Below are 17,082 nucleotides of genomic sequence, written 5' to 3'. Positions count from 1 at the left end.
CCGCATTCAACCCCTCGGCATCAAGGTGATCAGGCGACTCGATTCGCTGGCACCAGCGGAGGAAAGCCGGCTTCACATCGCTCCATTTTGCATCACATCATATTGTTCCATTTGCATCACGTCATATTGTTCCATTTGCATCACGTCATATTGTTCCATTTGCAGAGTCTCATGCACTTTGTCATTCTGGAAACCGAAGTCCGGCCGAACCACCGCCTTCACGGCGAGGGTTGGTCTGCCTTCAGCTCTTGCTCCGAGATATCCGGGGACTTGCCAGCGAGGCCTTCCTTGGTGGCAGCCTCGGCCGACCTCCGATTCTTGACGGCGCGGCGCCAGTTGATGTATAAAACGATGGCACCGACACAATAGCCACGCTCGCAATCCAGCACAGGACAAAGGCGCCAACAGGGTTCATCAATGTTACCAAGAAGCACGAACACATGGCAAAGAAGCTGACTGAGAGCGAGCCGAGCATCAGCGGCCCTGTGGCGCCAACCGGGACACCTGCGTTGTGGGCATCGAGAGCCAGAGGATGTGAGCACTGATGGCGCAGCAAGGTCAGACCATCCTCTCGTCCATGCAGCGATCCAAGTGCCAAGACCAACGCTGGTGCAGATCCGAATACCCACTTGCAGACTGGGAGATCCACAAGGACACCATCGACGTCAAGAAAATGGCCGGGAAGATGGAGGCAACTCCACCGGCAAAGTCGTTGATTCTAGAAATCAGCAGGCTCACGACTGATACAAGCGCGACGCCCGGTAATCGGGCGATAGAAGAGTGAGTTTGCAGGAGCGAGGAGGACAATAACTTCAGTCGCCGAGGTTGGGAAGGCAGTTCTCGTAACGGCTGTTTGGGATACTCACAAATGGCGGCTGCAGCCAATAGTCCGCGCAGGAAAATAATCAGCGGGCCGACTCTGCTCTTCCCCTTTGGAGCTGCCACGACGTTCCAGGAATTATAGATGCCGAGGCCCAGTTGGATCGAGAAGCACGCCAGGGCGACCACGAAACTTCCGATGCGCTGTGGCTCATGGAATATCGCAATGGTGGCTGTATATGCGTCTGACGTGCCGTTGTCAGAGACAGGCAGGGAAGCGATACTCTTGAGAATCAGGACTGCTGCGATGGCAAGAACGAGCCACACCAGCAGGCTGAGAGCAGCCATGAGCGACAGAAACTTGGCAATCGACAGGGTGGGTGCCTTGGCCTCGATCTTGGGCGGCAGAGCCTGTTGGGGCCAATTGCATAGCTCTTGGGTCACCATCGAGCCATCGAGCCCAGCACTCAACTAGCCAGCCAGCAGGCAACAGTCAACAGCCAACAGCCGCAGTAGCTCACAACCATAGCTCACATCCATGTAGCCCATGCCCCGATACCTGCGCAGTTGAATGGTCCGGCTGAGCATTCTCGCAGCGCCCAAGCCGACTCCCGAGGTGAGCTGCGTGCAGTCATACCTTCCAGACCCACAGGAACACCGAATTGATGAGCATGCCAGGGACGACCCCTAGCAGCGAGTTTTGGAACTTGGCAATGTCCACGTTGCTGCTCGGGTCGCATTGGAGCCAGAACCCGACCGCAGCCGGGACGATGGTCGTGGGTATGGATCCGAGGACACCGCCGACGATGCCGCCCCATCGTTCGATGATGAATGTCACAAACTGGAACAAAGAGTGGTGGCAGAGGAGTTAGGCGTCGCTGGTGTTAGAAAACCCGTCGTGCTGGGCGCAATGGACCTGCGCTGGCCGAGTCGTTTGGGCGGGCATTGATACTCGGACAGCCTCGGTCGACGTACGATGGCAACCAGGCCGGCAAAGACGCCGCTGATGGCGCCTGACACATAGACATTGGAGAATAGCGTCGACGCAGTCATGGTCCCCCTCGAATGTGAGCGTTCTTGCAGCAGCAGCCGGTTTGTACGAGCGAGATGCAGAGAGAAAGGAGGGGAGGAAGCGAATGGCAAGCGAGCGGGCTGGTGAGGGCCACAGCGCCATTTTTTCCGGCGTGGCGCGGAGCGCACCAGCCCCATGGGGAACAACCATGCCCGTTTGATCGTGGGCTGTCGGCACAAACCCACGGCATTGCCCACCCGCGCTGGTGGTCCTGCAGCCATTACGTCATGTCGTGCGTGCTCAAGTCGCAGAGGTATATTGCACTCATCGCAGCACCGGTCCGTCGCCGGGTCCGCAGGGCTGAACCGGCACGGCTTGGCCGCCGACACAGAGCACAGCAGCATTACTCTCCCCACCGAGTTCCACCGAGTTCCACCTGGTCCCGGACTGCTCGACCAGACTCTCAGTCCTTCTCCATCGCATCCACGTCCGCGTCCGCATTATCGCCACCAGTGGCATTCGGCTGCTTGAGGAGCATGATTTCGCGCTCGAGGCCTGCCGAGTAGACCTGCGCCTGGCCAAGCTCGAGCTCGAGCTGGTCCTTCTTGATCTTGAGCTGGGCCATGACCGTAAGCATGTCCTTGCGGAACTCGGCGATGGCGGCATCCACGGCTTTGCTGTACGCACGAAGCAGCGCAGATATGTCAGCCGATGACCACGCTCAGCACCGATGCGGCTTGTCTCTGTCGACGCCGAAGATTCTCCGAGCATTCCAATCCATTTCTCCATCAGCACGCCGCGCGGTGGCTGGATCCCTTGCCCGCCGCCCTGTCGCCGTCGACAATCGCTCACCACTGCTCGTTGTCGATCTGTCTCTTCATTTGCTCGATCTCAACTTCATAAGAGCTCTTATTCTGGATCATCTGTGAACATCACGGAATGCATACGAGCATTAGAATAGCAGCTAGGAGCCGCATTCAAACCGGATGGTCCGGTTCCTGTGTCGTGCACAACCAACTCATGTCCTACCTGCTGGTGGAGCACACTATTGGCAAATCGAATGGCCTTGAATTGATCCACCGCAGTGCGCGCCTCAGCTTCAAGTGCACTGATATCGAGAGTCGTCTGGGTACCGACGGATGCACCATGGCTTTCGTCAAGCATCGAGACCCCAGAGCATAGAGACGACGACCCCGATGCGTCTTCTTGCATGTCAGCGCCGCCAGCGGCCTCAGGCGACGTCCACGGGTCTTCGAACTGTACGAAGGAAAAGAGCGCGCAACCGATGTGAGCAGATGGACCAGCAGGGCGACCAGGGCGGCCACACCTATGGGGATGCCCTATGAAGGCACCCTATGAGGACACCGACCTGGAAAGGGATATTGTGCTTCTGCAGGACGGCCTTGAGCTGCGAGACTTCCATTTCATTACGATAGGCCGTAGCCTCCATGGCCAGGACACGACTTTCCAGCTCGTCGTTGCGCTCGACCAGAGCCGTGCGCTCCTTCTCGGCTGCGAGCTGGTCCTTCTCGGCGGCTTCAATCTGGTCCTGGAGCAGGTTGATAACTTGGTAGGAATCGTCAAGGTCGTGGGCCTTGGAGATCAGCTTCTCAGATTTCTTGCTCAGCTCGGATTCGAAATACGTCGTGGCCTCTTGCAGCTTCGCCTCCATCTCGGAAAGCATAACCGATTGGTTGAGCACCTGGTTCAGCAGATCCGTTTGGCTGGCGCGGAGATCTTCCATCATCAAGGTACGCTCTCGAGCAGATCGCTCGAGATAGGCAATGTGCCTTGCATGTGTTCGATTCGAGAGGCGCGACTGGCTCAGAGCCACGCTGCACTCCTCCAGAAGCTGCTCGAGCTGGGATCGCTCCTCGGTGAGACGAGTGATGCGCTCGGCGGCACGACTCAGATCGCGCTTGAGGGAGTCCCGTTCGCCGAGGGCACGCTCTAGCGTTATTCGGATCTCTTGGAGGCGCTGGTAGAGCTGCTGAGTCGATCCGGAGCGATAGTGTGCGTCGTCCTGGCTCGTCAGCACCTTGATTTGGGCACCAAGCTCCGAGGCGATCGCTGCGTTCTTCACGAGCTCGCGGACCATGTCGTTGCTTTCGCTCTCCAAGAAATCGAGATTCTTCTCCGCCATGGTGCTCTTCTGTCTCAGGGCGGAGATCTCGTGATCCTTGGATTCCAGCAGCTCCTTTATCGCGTTGATCACGGACGTCTCATCGGAAAGTGCAGTGATAGGACGAGCTGCGAGACCGCTTGAGCGAGTAGCTTCCAAGATGCCACGGGCGGAATGTGCGCTGCTCAGAGTGCTGTGCTGGTGCAGTATCTCTTCGATACGGCGGCGCTCGACCAAAATGCCCTCGCTTCGCTCCTGCACTGTGTCTGCGAGGGCCTCGTAACTATGCTTCAGCTCCTCCAACTTGGTGCGAAGTGCCTGGTTCTGGAGCTCCAGGTCCGATTTCGTGAGCCGGGACGACTTCGGTCGCGCAGGCGGTTCGGAGGCCCGAGTGGGCAAAGGCTCTGGGGAGCCCTTTGGCTGTGGCGACTTGTTGGCAGACTCTCGCAGAGAGGGCGAGCGTCGTGGCGGGACTGGCGGCGACGCTTCCCGCCGTGGTAGCTCACTTGGAGAGCCGTCATCTCGGCTGATGCGCTTTGGCGACTTGTCAGTAGGACTTGGTGGCTGGGCTGATCGCAGAATCCTAGGTCTCTTGGAGACAGAAACGACAGGCGGGCCCTTGGTGGCTTCGATCAGTGGCTGAATTCGCCCGCCCGCCCCCAAAAAAAAGACACGCGTCCGATCAAAGATTGGAGAGTGTCCGGGCCCAAGCGGGAGATCACCGAGAAGCCAGGTCATGGCGGATAGGGTCAGTGCCAAAGCATGAGGTATCCAAAGTGCGACACACCACAGCTCATGGAGGAAATGGCGCACCTCTGCGGGGTACTGGTTGTTCTTTTCGGCGAGCGGCCGCTTAACCAGGCTCGCTTTCTGGAACGAAGACGTGCGCAGAAAGCAGCAGGCGTTAGCGCTGGAGGGTCAGGGAGCAGTGTCGATGGCCAGGATCTCACAGAAGCGCAGCGAGTCCAGAGGAAGACACTGCTGCTGCTGCTGCGTTGACGCATACCGTGTTTGTCTTGGCCTTTCCGTCCAGCGTAGACAGCTTGGTGGACGACGTTTTCTTGCTCTGGAGGGAATCAGGGCGGCAGGAATGGGTTAGGAGCCAGGCCGGGGGTAAGGGGTGACCAGCCTGCCTGCACCGCCGAAACACGGTGTGATTTGCCGATCGGCAAGGCCGGCTTGCTCGCCAAACGCAGAGGGGAAGACTGCACAGTTCCCGCACCAAACGCTGCTGCTCTAGCTTCTTGCGCTCCTTTTCGGCCTTGTACTGGGCAAGCATGGCATGTCTGTCGACTCGGGCCGAGCCGACAGGGGCATTCTCGTCGTGGCTCCGGGGCGGCATGGTAGGGTGTGATGCAGATGCGGGCTAACCCTTCGCCCCGCCGTTTGCTGGGCCGGAGGCGGGTTTTTTAGGCAGACGGAAGGAGGGGAAAGACAGAAAAGGCGGACCCAGGGACGGACAGCGAAGTGACAGCCGTATGGGCGACCAGGCGGTTCGAGCCAGCTGCCTATTCCGTGCATAATTGATGAAACGTGGGCAGGAACAGCCACCACGCCCAAGGGTGGATCGAACCGGCACTGCCTGTCGCTCCGGCTGTCACTCGGCCTGCTGATGGACACTGCTCGCCCAAGTCACTTCCTGGCTGATGCCACTGCCTCCCAAGCGACTTTCCTCTGGTGCTGCTCCACCCAATTTATTTCCGAATCAGTGCCACTGCTCTCAGGCCGCCCCTCTGTCGATGTCACATCATCCGGGCTGTGTCTGCCATCACTGTTACCGCCGCTGTCGTCACCGCAACCACTGCCACCACAGCAGACCCACAGCCGCAGGAGACTGTCCCTTATATTCGGCCCTGCCCTGGCCAGACACGTATTTTCGGGCTATCCCTGAAACCAGCCGCAGCCGCACGCCGTCTCTGGTGGACATGGCGCATCCGCCTCTCCAGCGGCACGCCAGGACGCCGGAAGCGTCCGAGACGAGCCAGCGGCATTGACGGCAGATGGCCGCACGTGGACACCTCATCCATGCCGCTATGTGCTCAGGGCTCGGGCGGCCTTCCAGCCAAGCAGGGCCGGTGTGTTTTGCTCCTTCACGGCCTCAAAGAATGCTTGCATCTGCGAGTTCCCGCGGCTGATGCCGAGCTGGACCTGGGCCCCGTCCAGTTTGGTCGCTGCTCTGGCCCCAGCCACGGTTTCGGAAGGGTCCTGGTGCTTGAGCTTCTGGCCGGATCGCGGTCGTTTGCCATGAGCCGAGGCTGGTGCCGAAGGAGGTGCTGGGACCGATAGCTCGCGGGTGAGGCGGTAGTGGCTGTCAAAATACTGGACGGCCAGGTCGTACTCGCCGAGCTTGTTGTAGAGCACACCGAGTTGGTTGCATGCGTCTGCTTGCGACCCACGCTGCGTGGGATCAGCCTCGGTCAAGGCCACAAACTCCTGCAGCGCCTTTGCGGCCTGGAGCGGGTTGCCGGAACTATTTTTTTTTTGGGGGGGGGAGGGTGGAGGAGGGGCAAGGCGAGAAAGAGCGGCAGAGGTGAGCCACATGCCACGGACATATCGCATGCGTACCATTGGTTCACATCCGCCCGGCCATACCTTTCGTAACATTGGGCAAGTGCGGCATGGCCCAGTCCCTCCTTGCTCTTGTCGTCCATGCGCTTGGTGAATTCGAGGAAGCTTTCGAGGTACTGATGCAGCGGAGTGCGCCGTTCCCCCGTCGCATGCCACCGCATCCGATCCGCCAGCCACGTCCAGTCCAATTCAGTCCAATTCAGTCCAATTCAGTCCAATTCAGTCCGGGTTGTTCGAAGAGCCACGCCCATCCAAATTATGTGGTTTGTTAGTGGAGCGCCTTCCCATTCGACGCTGCCTTTTGGGTTGAGCATCTCCATATCGATATATGGCTCTCGAGACGCAAGGCAGATTCCCCTCTGATCCGAGCCCAGATTCTCAGCCATTACTCGTACCTCGGTGGCCTTTCCCATGTCACCAAGTCGCTGGTAGACCAGACCGAGACGATAGTTGATGTCATTCAGGCGCACATGGTCGGAACAACTCTCTTCGAGTATAGGGATGCACTTTGTATACTGCTCAATTGCGTTCTCGAATCGAAGCGCCTTTTCAAGCTTAAAAATGCGCCGCCAAAGCACATGTCAGTATCCACACGATGCTGTCAAGCGAAACAAGTGACGACATATACTGGGCGCTGCAGATGATTGCCAGACGAGCCATACGTTCTCTGCAATGCGTGTGCACGCCTCCACGATATCATATGACGCCATGGTTTCAGATGCCTTGTCGTGCCGCTCCTTCGAGATCGATCTACTCTGGACAAAGTATTCGAGTGCATCTTCGTGGTAGCCTGGAGATTGGATCCGCAAAGTTTCAATAGAGAGCCATCGAGCATGAGACAGTGACCGTGCGGGAGAAGGGTGTGTTGTCCGTGGCAAGCCGGAGCCCGCGGCACTACCAGGTCCGGAACATGCCCTCTCCAAGACGAGCCCTGAATGGATAGCATACCACAGTGCTCAAGCGCGCGACCCATGTTTGCAGCAGCCTCGATCTGCTTCTCTTCAATGTCCTTGCTTGCCGACAGGCTCTCCTTGAAGTAACTCAGCGATTTGTCATAGTCCTTCAGGTCTTGGAAGTAGAATGCTATGCGCTTCAGCGATTCATAGATCCGAGCGGAATCCCCTGCAAGACGGATTGGTGATAGCCCGTGGTGAGTCTGGGCATATCAGAGGGAGCATGGGCACACCGGAGGGAGCATGGGCGTTTCGGAGGCAGCGTGGCATCGGGCTTTTACGCGCATGCGGATGGCCACAAATATCTCGCTTCCTGGGATGACTGGTGGTGGCAGACACGCCTTTGCAATTCAACCGAAAGCGCGGACGGTGTCGGATCTGACTGCGGCATCAGGTCTCACGGCAGCGCCGAAGCCTCACCAACGAGCTTGCTGTTCTCGATCGCTGTGAGCAAGTCCTTGTACTCGGTCAGCGGCTCTTGTGTGTATTCGACATCCAGCCGGTTCTCGATTGCTGTCTGGAAGAAGCTGACATAAGACTGGATGTTGCCTTTGATGAGGAGATCCAGACAGATGGCTTGAGTGATGGGTGACCTCGTCCTGCGGGATGCAGTCGTTGCCCAAGCAGCGTGAATGAGCGTCCCTTGAATTCCGGTAATCTATCATCCCACTCGCCCACAGTTCCGGCTTTGAACACAGGTCTGAGTTTGCTGGAAGCCAGCCTGGGCCACAGCCTCCGCCCACATACGTGTTGGATGCACCAGACGGGCTGCCGGCCCCCTCGGCCTCCTCGACCTCGGCTCGCCTTGGGATCTCTGGCAGAGGCGACGCCATTTGCTTGTCCAGAGGCGTGTGAATGCAACAGCCAGTGTTCCGTCGCCAGCATCCCAACCACACCCTCGACCCCAACCACAGGCGGAGCGCGCCACGCGCTGCAAGCACCTGTCCAGCCGGATCGATCCGCGCGCTCCCGAAGAAGCCAGCCCGGTCTTCCCGGCGTGCCCTTGGGGAACTTCGAGATCCTGCATTTCTTCCTGCTATCCAGGAGCCAGCCGCCCGCAGACGAGAGGGCGCAAGCACCCGGCCCGCTGAAGGTACCGCCGTATCCATATAGCTGCCCAAGTCCGTCGTATCCGCTACCGAGCCCCACCCGCACAACGTTGTGTATCATCCGCCGCCATGGACTTCATTGAAGAAATGCTGGAGGCACCTTACAAAAGCGAGGTAACGCTGCCTGACGCCGATCGGTCTGCCATACCCGTGAGGAGGAAGGAGAGGCAGAGTGGGTGGGGGAGCGTCTCGCTCAAAGAGAGTTGCACCCCGATTGAAATTGCAGATCCCAAGCCCGAATTCTGAAACCCGTTGGCTCGCCGCAGTGATCGGACGATCAGCTGCTGCCATGCGACTGCAGTGTAGGCCAGGACGGCGTCTCTCCCCCCTCCCGCTCTTTGCTTATTCCTTTCCACAGCCCGAAGGACATCCCCTTCGACTCCCTGCTACGCTCGATTGGCCCGATGTGCACACGGTTCAGCAGAGCCTTGGTGGTCCGGAGTGTACTTTGGCTTCTACCTGATGGACTCATCCCGTTTTCTGAATCTGTCTCTAGGAAAAGAATGTCAGGAGCTCGCCTGGCTCGGTCGCCCACAGCCAGGACGCCGACAACATCACCGTGCCAACTCTGTCGGAGGACGCCCTCAGCGAGAGCAAGAAGACGGGGTGAGTCCTGCCGCTGCGACTGCGGACACAGTGTTGCGCGCCCAAGCAAACCTGGCTCGCTTGCCTTCGCTTCCGTCGAGACCGCCTCGCCATGTTCAGATGAAGCTGCTTGCTGATCAGTCGTAGCACATTCCTTCCGATCCCTAACACGCCTTCATTCGATGCGCCCAATGCAGCCATCGTGACGACGACGTTGAGCGGAGCCACTCCCCCTCCGACCGCGACCAGAGGAAGCGGCGCCGGAGCCGATCGACATCCCGCGAACATGGTCGGCGCGAGCGCTCGAAATCCCGGGACAACTATCGCTCGAGCCGCCGTGATCGCGACGATCGAGACCGAGACCGCGATCGAGATCGCGACCGAGACAGAGAACGGGACAGGGAAAGAGACAGAGACCGCGAGCGCGACCGAGACAGAGACAGAGACCGCGACCGATACCGTCGAGAGAGAGAGCGCGATCGCGGACGGGACCGACGGGACCGCTACGACCGGCGAGACCGAAGCCACTCCTCGGATCGAAAACGGTATGCAGCATAGCAGCCGCATCAATGGAAGCGCATCTGCCTTTGGATATCGATAGCATCCCGCAGGGACTAACAAATGCTTCTCGCCGCGGAATCTGTCGCTCTGATAGGGGCCACGATGCATCCTCGGAACTGTCCGAGCTCGAGCGCGATCGAAGAACCGTGTTCGTCATGCAGCTGGCCGCCCGGATCCGCTCGAGCGATCTTGCAAAGTTCTTTGAGCCTGCTGGGCGAGTGCGTGATGTGCACCTCATCGCGGACCGGCAGTCGCGGCGATCCAAAGGGTTTGTACCAATTGGCAGTCCCGCCCGAGCCCTGGTGTCGATCTGGGAGCGCGACCACTAATTCTCATCGAACATAGTGTTGGCTATGTCGAATTTTACGACGTCAGCTCAGTGCCGGCAGCCATCGCGATGACGGGACAGAAGCTCCTGGGCATCCCCATCATTGTCCAAAACACCGAGTCTGAGAAGAACCGCGCAGCAGCCGAAGCCGATGCAGCCACGGCAAAGTAAGACACTGTGCTGTTCTCGGCAAACCCGCACATATGTATACCTGCGTTCCACCAGTGGTCATCTGAATGTAGTGCAGCGCAGCGCTACTATTCGGAGTGGCTATCAGCGTCAGCTTGATCGAGCGCCTGTGTACGGGCCACTCTGCGGCTCGCGATGAACAATAGCAGTGCTGCGACCACCCGAGTTCAAGTGCGTGAAGGCTGCGAGACTGATACCTTTGCTTGCGCAGAGCCAAGCCGGCCGAGCCGGCGTCATTCCGACTCTATGTTGGATCGCTCGATTTCAAGCTGTCGGAAGAAGACGTCAAACAGGTGTTTGAAGCCTTTGGAGAGCTAGAGCTCGTGCAACTCCACAGAGATGCTGAAACCGGAAAGTCCAGGGGATTTGCCTTTATCCAGTGAGTATACTGAAGACGATCGTTGCCTGCGCCGCTGTGTGGGTGCTTCTGGGGTCAACATACACAGAGAGCGCGCAGAGTGTCATCCAACCCGCCATAGGGCATTTGGTGCACGCTTCCACTGACCATACCTCGCGTTGCGATCTGTATAGATACAAAGACCCAGAGGACGCCAGGAAGGCGCTGACCCAGATGAACGGATATGTGCTGGAGGGCCGGCCGGTAAGTCTGCGCTCGGACTTGGGTGGCTGTCTGCGTCACTACTCCTGAGTTGCGGTTGACTGGTGACATCTGGCATGAACAGACGCTGTAGCTTCTTCACTCCGATATGGTGATTCAAACATGCCTTGGCTCTCTTTGCCCCCGTAGATCAAGGTTGGGCTGGTCACCGAGCGCCAGCACTCGCATCCCGCCTCGAGCTCGTCATCGTCCAACATTGACCTGGACGATACAGAGCGGCCCGGTGTTCAGCTCTCGTCGCAGTCCCGCGCTGAGCTTATGGCCAAACTCGCAGCGCGGGAGGGCAGCATGCTCGGATTCATCAACCCGTAAGTCCCAGGGCACTTGAAGGACTCGGCCTTGTCCCCTTTCTGCCGCCGCGCTGTCCGCCACCCTACTCACCATTTCTTGTTCTGTCGATGATTGCAACGAGTAGCAAACCAGTGATCAACATTCCACAGTACATGCCGCCTCTTGTGACGCGATGTGTTATCCTCAAGAACATGTTTGATCCTGCCGAGGAAACCGAGCCGGACTGGGACAAAGAAGTACAGGAAGATGTGCGGCAGGAGTGCGAGCAAAAGTACGGGCCTCTGATGCACATCTTTGTTGACAAGGAGAGCCAGGTAAGGACTATATGTGAAAGCATAGGAGGCTCATGGCGCCGGCTCAGATGCAAAGGTAACAACTGTGCGGTACTAAGACGGGGGCCTTGAACTGCTGCGATCCGCCAGGGCATCATCTTCCTCAAATTTGCCTCGACCGAGAGCAGCCAGAAGGCCGTGGCAGCACTCAATGGACGCTACTTTGCTGGCAAACAGGTGCGTGGCTTCTCTCATGCAGGGCGGCCGGCATTGCTTGCTGGAGCTATCCGGGCGTTGTTTGCAAGCCCCCAGTCGCTGCCGCATTTGGCCATGAGCGATGCTAACACATTCTTGTTTCCGGCCATGCTGCCTTCACGGAAATTGCCGCCCCTGTCGATACCCTCGCTGCCCATGCCTCTGCCCCAGATCTCGGCTGTGTGCTTCGCCGAGGATGCATACAGCAAGCGTTTCCCAGAGACTGCCTCGTCGTAGGCCGGCGCGAGGTAGCAGGACGACACTGCGTACAAGACACACGGCCGCACAGATGACCCACTGGCCGAGGCAGCCGCGGAACGAGGCCGTTGCCTGCCCTGGCTGCATGCAGCCCAACAGCAATACATGCATCGACACTACTGCTGGGACGGCCACGGCCGAGGGTGTGGGAAGCGAGCGCGGCGAGGACCAGGGGGTGAAGCAGCAGGGGAGAGCCCGGCCGCTGAGTCAGCAACTTGGCCGCTCCTCGCCCCGGCCCTCGCTCCGGCTCTCGGCCTCGGCGAGACGCACCGCCGTTTTGCCTCTGGCTCGCATCGCATCTGTCCATCCACCCATCCTTCACTCGCACATCTGCTCATCTCCCAAGCCCTTAGCCACGCCTCCCCCCCAGCCTCTGCCTTCTGCCTGCATCGCCCACGATGGCCGAGGACACGTCAGAGCAGAAGCTCATCCGATATTCCAAGCCTTTCCTGATGATCCTCAGAGAGTCGCCGCTTGTGGATGCTCCAGAGGGCCTGCCTCCGCCGGAATTCTTCATGTCGGTGCTCCTGGCTTGCCGAGCCTGCATGTCGCTGTCGCGGGCCCTTCATTTCGCTGATCGGTGGATCCAAGCAAATACCGCACCATATCGGTGTCTCGCTTGCCCTGGTTTCGCCAACCTCTGCCTATGGCCGATGCACCAGCCCCCGTCGATGGCTTTGGATGGGTCTGGTTGACCTCGATCCACATTTGTCTAATTGGCCCCGTGCCGATCTTGCTCGCCCAATATCTCTCCAGCGAACGGCTCAAGCCCGACACAAAGCCCAAGTCTAAAGATCGTAGCGACGAGGACCCAGAGCGGCCTGCATCGGCAAAACCGGCTGCCCCGTCACGAACGCCAAGTGCCGGTATGTTCGTCCTCTCCTGTCGTTGCGCCAAAATGCATCCCTGGCTGTGACGCCTCGTCGGCGCTGGTCTGTCACGGACCCGTCTTGCTGCCCACGTATCCTCTTGACGGGTGCACTCCTCGGCAGAGGAGTTCAGCTGGATCACTGGCGAGATCATCCGAGTACGACGAGGATCAATTTGTGCTGATCTCTGATCCATGCTCCCCTGCAGCCGACAAAACCATCGTCTTTGGCCCGCCCAAGATGATGAGCTTTGCCTCGTCTCAACAGTCGGCGCCCAATAGGCTGCCCGACACTGATCCCAAGCTCTCGATCGGCACAAGGACAACCAATCCGTTTGCCCGACCCAAGGTACTTCCATAGAGCGCGCTGCTGTCTGTCGTCCGGATTGCGTTCATTCTTGACGGGGGCAACTTGGATAAATCGACTCGCCATGCGCAGCGACACTCTGCAATCGGCTTCATTTCTGTCCCCTTGATCCAACGAGGCCCCTCGCGTACCCACGGCTCGGCACACTGAGCGGAACCGTGAGCAGCATGATGACTCGTGATATCCTTTTGCTGCCATTCCCGCTTGTCTAGTCAACCCCCTTGGCCCAGAAGCGCACCAGCGGAGATGATGAGAAAGAAGCCGTGGCACCGCCGTCTCGAAGTAAACCGGAAGGCAGCCTGCTATCCGATAAGCGGCCGGGCATGCGCGATGCTGAGTCAAAGGGCCGAAAACCCGATGAATTTGACCGCGAACCTTCGGGCAGCGCAGATTCAAGACTCGCAAACAGCTTGCGGGATCGCCGCAGAGGTCCAGATGCAGACGGAAAAAGCCCTCGCCGAGATGGCGATAAACCGGGTCGTCCGGGCCAAGGCGAGCGGTCGGGATCAGGACTCAAAGATGCTTCGGGCAAGCTGTCGCGAGACTCTGATCGCTTGCCATCCAAGAATCGGGCAGATTCTTCTGCTGGGGACTCGTCAAATCCTGACGGAAAGGAGTCGGCGCCCGTTCGAGACTTTGCCAACATGCGTGCCCCACGCCCCGATAACCTGGCCCAGCGAAGCGGCCTGCAGCGTCTGGGTGGATATGATCGCCCCAATCTTGGTGGCGACCGTCGTCGGCCTCGCGATGCAACACCGGAGTGGATGGACGAGCCCAAGCCTGAGGCGCTCGAAGACGGCGGTGTCGGTAGCGACCCCTTGAAGGGTGGAATGTTTCATAGCGGAGAAGATGTCATTCAAAAGTTCAAGGCCCAGATGAGGATACAGGAGCGTCTAAGCAACAAGGAACCTTTGAAAGCCGGCTCCTCGCAAGCACCCGCAACAGAGGAGAAGAACGGCGCAGCGTCATCGGCCCAGCCGGCGGCTCCGTCGTCTTCAAACAATGCCCTGGTGGACTCGACTACATCGACATCCAGCTTGACGGAAGCCGCGACCTCGTCGCCAAAGAGGGCGTCGGCTGGCGGCCTGCTCGGCACGGAGACAGAGGAGGTTGTCGTTCAGTCCATCTTCTCGTCCGGCATCGACATCAACGGTGCCCAGGCGGAGCCACGGCCGAATCCTGGTCAAGGAGGATCAAAGTTCTCAAAGTTTTTTAGACGCACCGACGAGGGAGCAGCGCCGGCCACAGAGCCATCACCACAACATCCCGCAGCGCGCTCTGCTCAACCGCCGGATGCCGGTACGCCAATCGACTTTTTGCAGCTGCTTCAGAATCCTCGAGGCCTTGCTCCAAGCGCCGGACTCGCCGATCTGTCGCGAGCCTCGCCAGTGCCCGCCCAGTCCCGGCGGCTGCCCTCGGAGCTTCCTGCCGGCAAGCGGATGATGTCTGAGGAGGATGTGCTGATAGCTATGGGCGCTTACCCCAAGCGGAGTGTCGCCGATGAGGGCACTGTCGAGAACGCACACTCCTTCAAACCGCCGTATTCCAAGGATATCAAACAGGACCCGGCCGAGTCGATCCGAAATCTACTGCAAAACACCCAGACGAAACAGCTGGGTCCGCCTGCGCTGTCGTCCCATCCAGCCCAGCCCGATGTCCCAGTGTCGGTCAGTCTCGGTACCGAGTCTGGGGCTGCCTCTCTCAAATCTACCATATTGGGAGGACCGAGCTCGCTTGGTCAGCCGTACCCGACATCACAGCCTCCGCTTCGGATGATGACAGAACAGGACATACTGCAGTCGCTCGGTGCGGCACAGCTACCGCAGCAGCCGTCAGCGCCGTCAGCCCGTGACGATGAGCAGGGGTTCAGCCGAGCTATGGCAATGCTAGCGCGATCGAATGCGTCACAGGTAAGCTTCGAGGCGGCTTAGGTTGCCGAAGCATTGTTGAGTACATGTCGTGGACGCAGTGCAGCCGTGCGGATGTGTAGCCGTGTAGCTGTGGTTAGTCGCGCCCGCAAAGTGCATGCGCTGACGCACCTGTGGCTCGGTTCTGCATCACGCTTTGATGATAGCCTCCGGCTATCCCCTCTTCAAACGGAGCTTCTATGCACTCTGGTACCCCTCCCCCGCTCAGTGTCAATCTCCCCGTGAACGCCATGCATCAGAGTCGTCTGTTGGCCGAGAGCCAAACCGGGCCACTCTCTCCAGGACACCCCATGCAAATTCTATCCAAGGGCTTGCCAGGAAGCTTCCCCGGCCCCAGCCAGGCGGGTTTCCATCCACAGCACAACCCTATGGGGCCACCCCCTCCCCGTCCGTACCCATCACAGTTCCCAAGCCACGGTCCGCATCACCATCATCAGATGCTGCTGGAGCAGCAGTACCTCCTCGCCAGCCACGGTCAGATCCCTGGAGTCGACGTTGGGCTTGTGATGCGCCCTCCCATGCAGCCGTCGTCCATGCCGCCACCACAGCAATCGCATATGCAGGGACAGCACCTGCCAAACCAGTATGGTCCCAGTGTATCGGGAGCCGAGGATCCCTCGAGTCAGTTGGCAGCCATGGTGCAGAACAGCATCAAGGCCAAGAAGATTGGACAGGCGTCGGCGGTGTCGTCCTCGCCGATGAACGTCTACAAGCGCATGGATGTCGGATCCCCAGGTAGACAGCCCTGGCGCTCCGTGCCGAGCCCTTGCTCACTAGTTCCTGCCCCGACTTTACTGACTGCTTTGCTCTCCAGGACCTGAGCCTCGCCCGGGTATGATGATCCCGCCGGGTTACTTTGTTCCCAACTTCCCCGGAGGGGTGATGAACGGCCGACCCTTCGACCAGGTAACGTGCTTGACTATTCGCCGCCGCCGCCGCCCAGCCGGGCTTGCGCCGTCAAGGGCACACATGAGGTCCCGATGGGTGCCCTGCTGTCAAATCATAACTAACCAGTTGAACGGGACCTCTCGTCGCTGGTCCAGGGATCGGCACTGCCCATGGGTCCCCGGCCCCCCTTCATGATGGATGGCCCTATGCCTCCAATGGGTCCCAACCAATTCGTTCCGCCTCATCCAATGATGCACGGGCCCATGATCCCGCCTCACGGCCCAAACGGGATGATCGGTAACCCGCCTTATCCCGGAGGCATGCCACCGTCGCCGTACGGTGCGCCGTCGATGGGTCATCCTGGCCACGGTAAGGCGAGCATGCTTATGACTGCATGGCAGCATGCGCTGGGGCTTTGAACAAATCGAGCGAATCGAACGAATCAAGTAGCCTGAGCTGACAAAGCACCTCACTCCTTCCAGGAAAGTAGCTCGGCGGCGGTGAAAGGCTGAATCAGGGTGCGAGCTCTTTCTCTGCGAGACCCAAGCGATCCGGCTCCTGACGGGATGGGCTCTCGGCCTGGACCAGTTGATCGACTGGGCAGCTTTGCAAATGAACTCGAGATGTGTTTGGCCAGGATTTGCCTGGATTGACCTGCATTCCCCCCCCCACCTCTCCCTCTCTCTATCTCCCTTCCATTTTGCACTCTCATCCTCTGTGCTCTTGTTGAACCTTTCTTTGTATTAGCCCCGGCTCCCCCTCCCTCTGCCATATGCGAAGGGCTTGGCTGGAGATCCGACATGTACTGATTTGCTTTGGCACGCATCGCAACAGAATCGGCTCTGATCCTCCTCACTTCTGCTTCCGCCTTTGCTTTGTTGGCCGCCGTTGGGCGGGGCCCGGTTGATTGTGTGTGACTCTTTGCTGAAGGCAATGGGATCGAAGATACAGCTTTCCCATTTTGAAACGGGACATCCGGTTCTGGGGCCCTGGGTGCCAGTCTTCCTGGGTCTAGAATGCCCACCCACCAAAGGGAGGCTGATATTGTGGCTGACCTTGAGAATGCATCACGCAAGCAAGGGAAGGAATC

The 17,082-nt window shown here is 59.1% G+C and overlaps 5 protein-coding genes across 5 annotated transcripts; 2 read left to right on the top strand and 3 right to left on the bottom strand.

Annotated features, from left to right (window-relative positions):
• Positions 1-93: 93 nt before the first annotated feature.
• BJ171DRAFT_500680 (uncharacterized protein) lies at positions 94-1,934 on the bottom strand. The gene is made up of 5 exons (XM_053110588.1): positions 1,795-1,934; positions 1,457-1,660; positions 867-1,230; positions 630-740; positions 94-504 (listed from the first exon to the last, which is right to left on the bottom strand). Exons 1-5 carry the CDS (start codon positions 1,870-1,872, stop codon positions 242-244), a joined length of 1,020 nt encoding a protein of 339 aa, XP_052967598.1. The 5' UTR covers positions 1,873-1,934; the 3' UTR covers positions 94-241.
• Positions 1,935-2,021: 87 nt separating this feature from the next.
• On the bottom strand, positions 2,022-5,381 carry BJ171DRAFT_500679 (uncharacterized protein). Its single transcript, XM_053110587.1, has 7 exons — positions 5,176-5,381; positions 4,960-5,019; positions 4,767-4,823; positions 3,201-4,592; positions 2,861-3,088; positions 2,684-2,754; positions 2,022-2,508 (listed from the first exon to the last, which is right to left on the bottom strand). Exons 1-7 carry the CDS (start codon positions 5,293-5,295, stop codon positions 2,295-2,297), a joined length of 2,142 nt encoding a protein of 713 aa, XP_052967597.1. The 5' UTR covers positions 5,296-5,381; the 3' UTR covers positions 2,022-2,294.
• Positions 5,382-5,973: 592 nt separating this feature from the next.
• On the bottom strand, positions 5,974-8,307 carry BJ171DRAFT_614929 (uncharacterized protein; the record flags this gene model as incomplete). The annotated part of the gene is made up of 7 exons (XM_053115318.1): positions 5,974-6,423; positions 6,546-6,637; positions 6,917-7,075; positions 7,184-7,311; positions 7,470-7,643; positions 7,895-8,073; positions 8,222-8,307. The coding sequence occupies 7 exons, from the start codon at positions 8,305-8,307 to the stop codon at positions 5,985-5,987; spliced, it is 1,257 nt and encodes a 418-aa protein (XP_052967596.1). The 3' UTR covers positions 5,974-5,984.
• A 183-nt stretch (positions 8,308-8,490) lies between these two features.
• On the top strand, positions 8,491-12,060 carry BJ171DRAFT_500677 (RNA binding motif protein 39b). The gene is made up of 11 exons (XM_053110586.1): positions 8,491-8,697; positions 9,080-9,189; positions 9,366-9,713; positions 9,824-9,997; positions 10,075-10,224; positions 10,458-10,625; positions 10,778-10,847; positions 10,995-11,173; positions 11,281-11,470; positions 11,579-11,665; positions 11,855-12,060. Exons 1-11 carry the CDS (start codon positions 8,653-8,655, stop codon positions 11,918-11,920), a joined length of 1,587 nt encoding a protein of 528 aa, XP_052967595.1. The 5' UTR covers positions 8,491-8,652; the 3' UTR covers positions 11,921-12,060.
• Positions 12,061-12,242: 182 nt separating this feature from the next.
• On the top strand, positions 12,243-16,704 carry BJ171DRAFT_62244 (uncharacterized protein). Its single transcript, XM_053115446.1, has 8 exons — positions 12,243-12,458; positions 12,698-12,807; positions 13,019-13,158; positions 13,389-15,086; positions 15,251-15,839; positions 15,919-16,010; positions 16,148-16,361; positions 16,475-16,704. The coding sequence occupies exons 1-8, from the start codon at positions 12,340-12,342 to the stop codon at positions 16,480-16,482; spliced, it is 2,970 nt and encodes a 989-aa protein (XP_052967594.1). The 5' UTR covers positions 12,243-12,339; the 3' UTR covers positions 16,483-16,704.
• The last annotated feature ends 378 nt before the right edge of the window (positions 16,705-17,082 follow it).

The sequence above is a fragment of the Polychytrium aggregatum genome, assembly GCF_025602895.1.
Source record: "Polychytrium aggregatum strain JEL109 chromosome Unknown BJ171scaffold_14, whole genome shotgun sequence".
NCBI classification, from domain to species: Eukaryota; Fungi; Chytridiomycota; class Chytridiomycetes; order Polychytriales; genus Polychytrium; species Polychytrium aggregatum.
The sequence above is the reverse complement of the archived record's forward strand: the minus strand, read 5'-3'. Positions and strand labels throughout refer to the sequence as shown.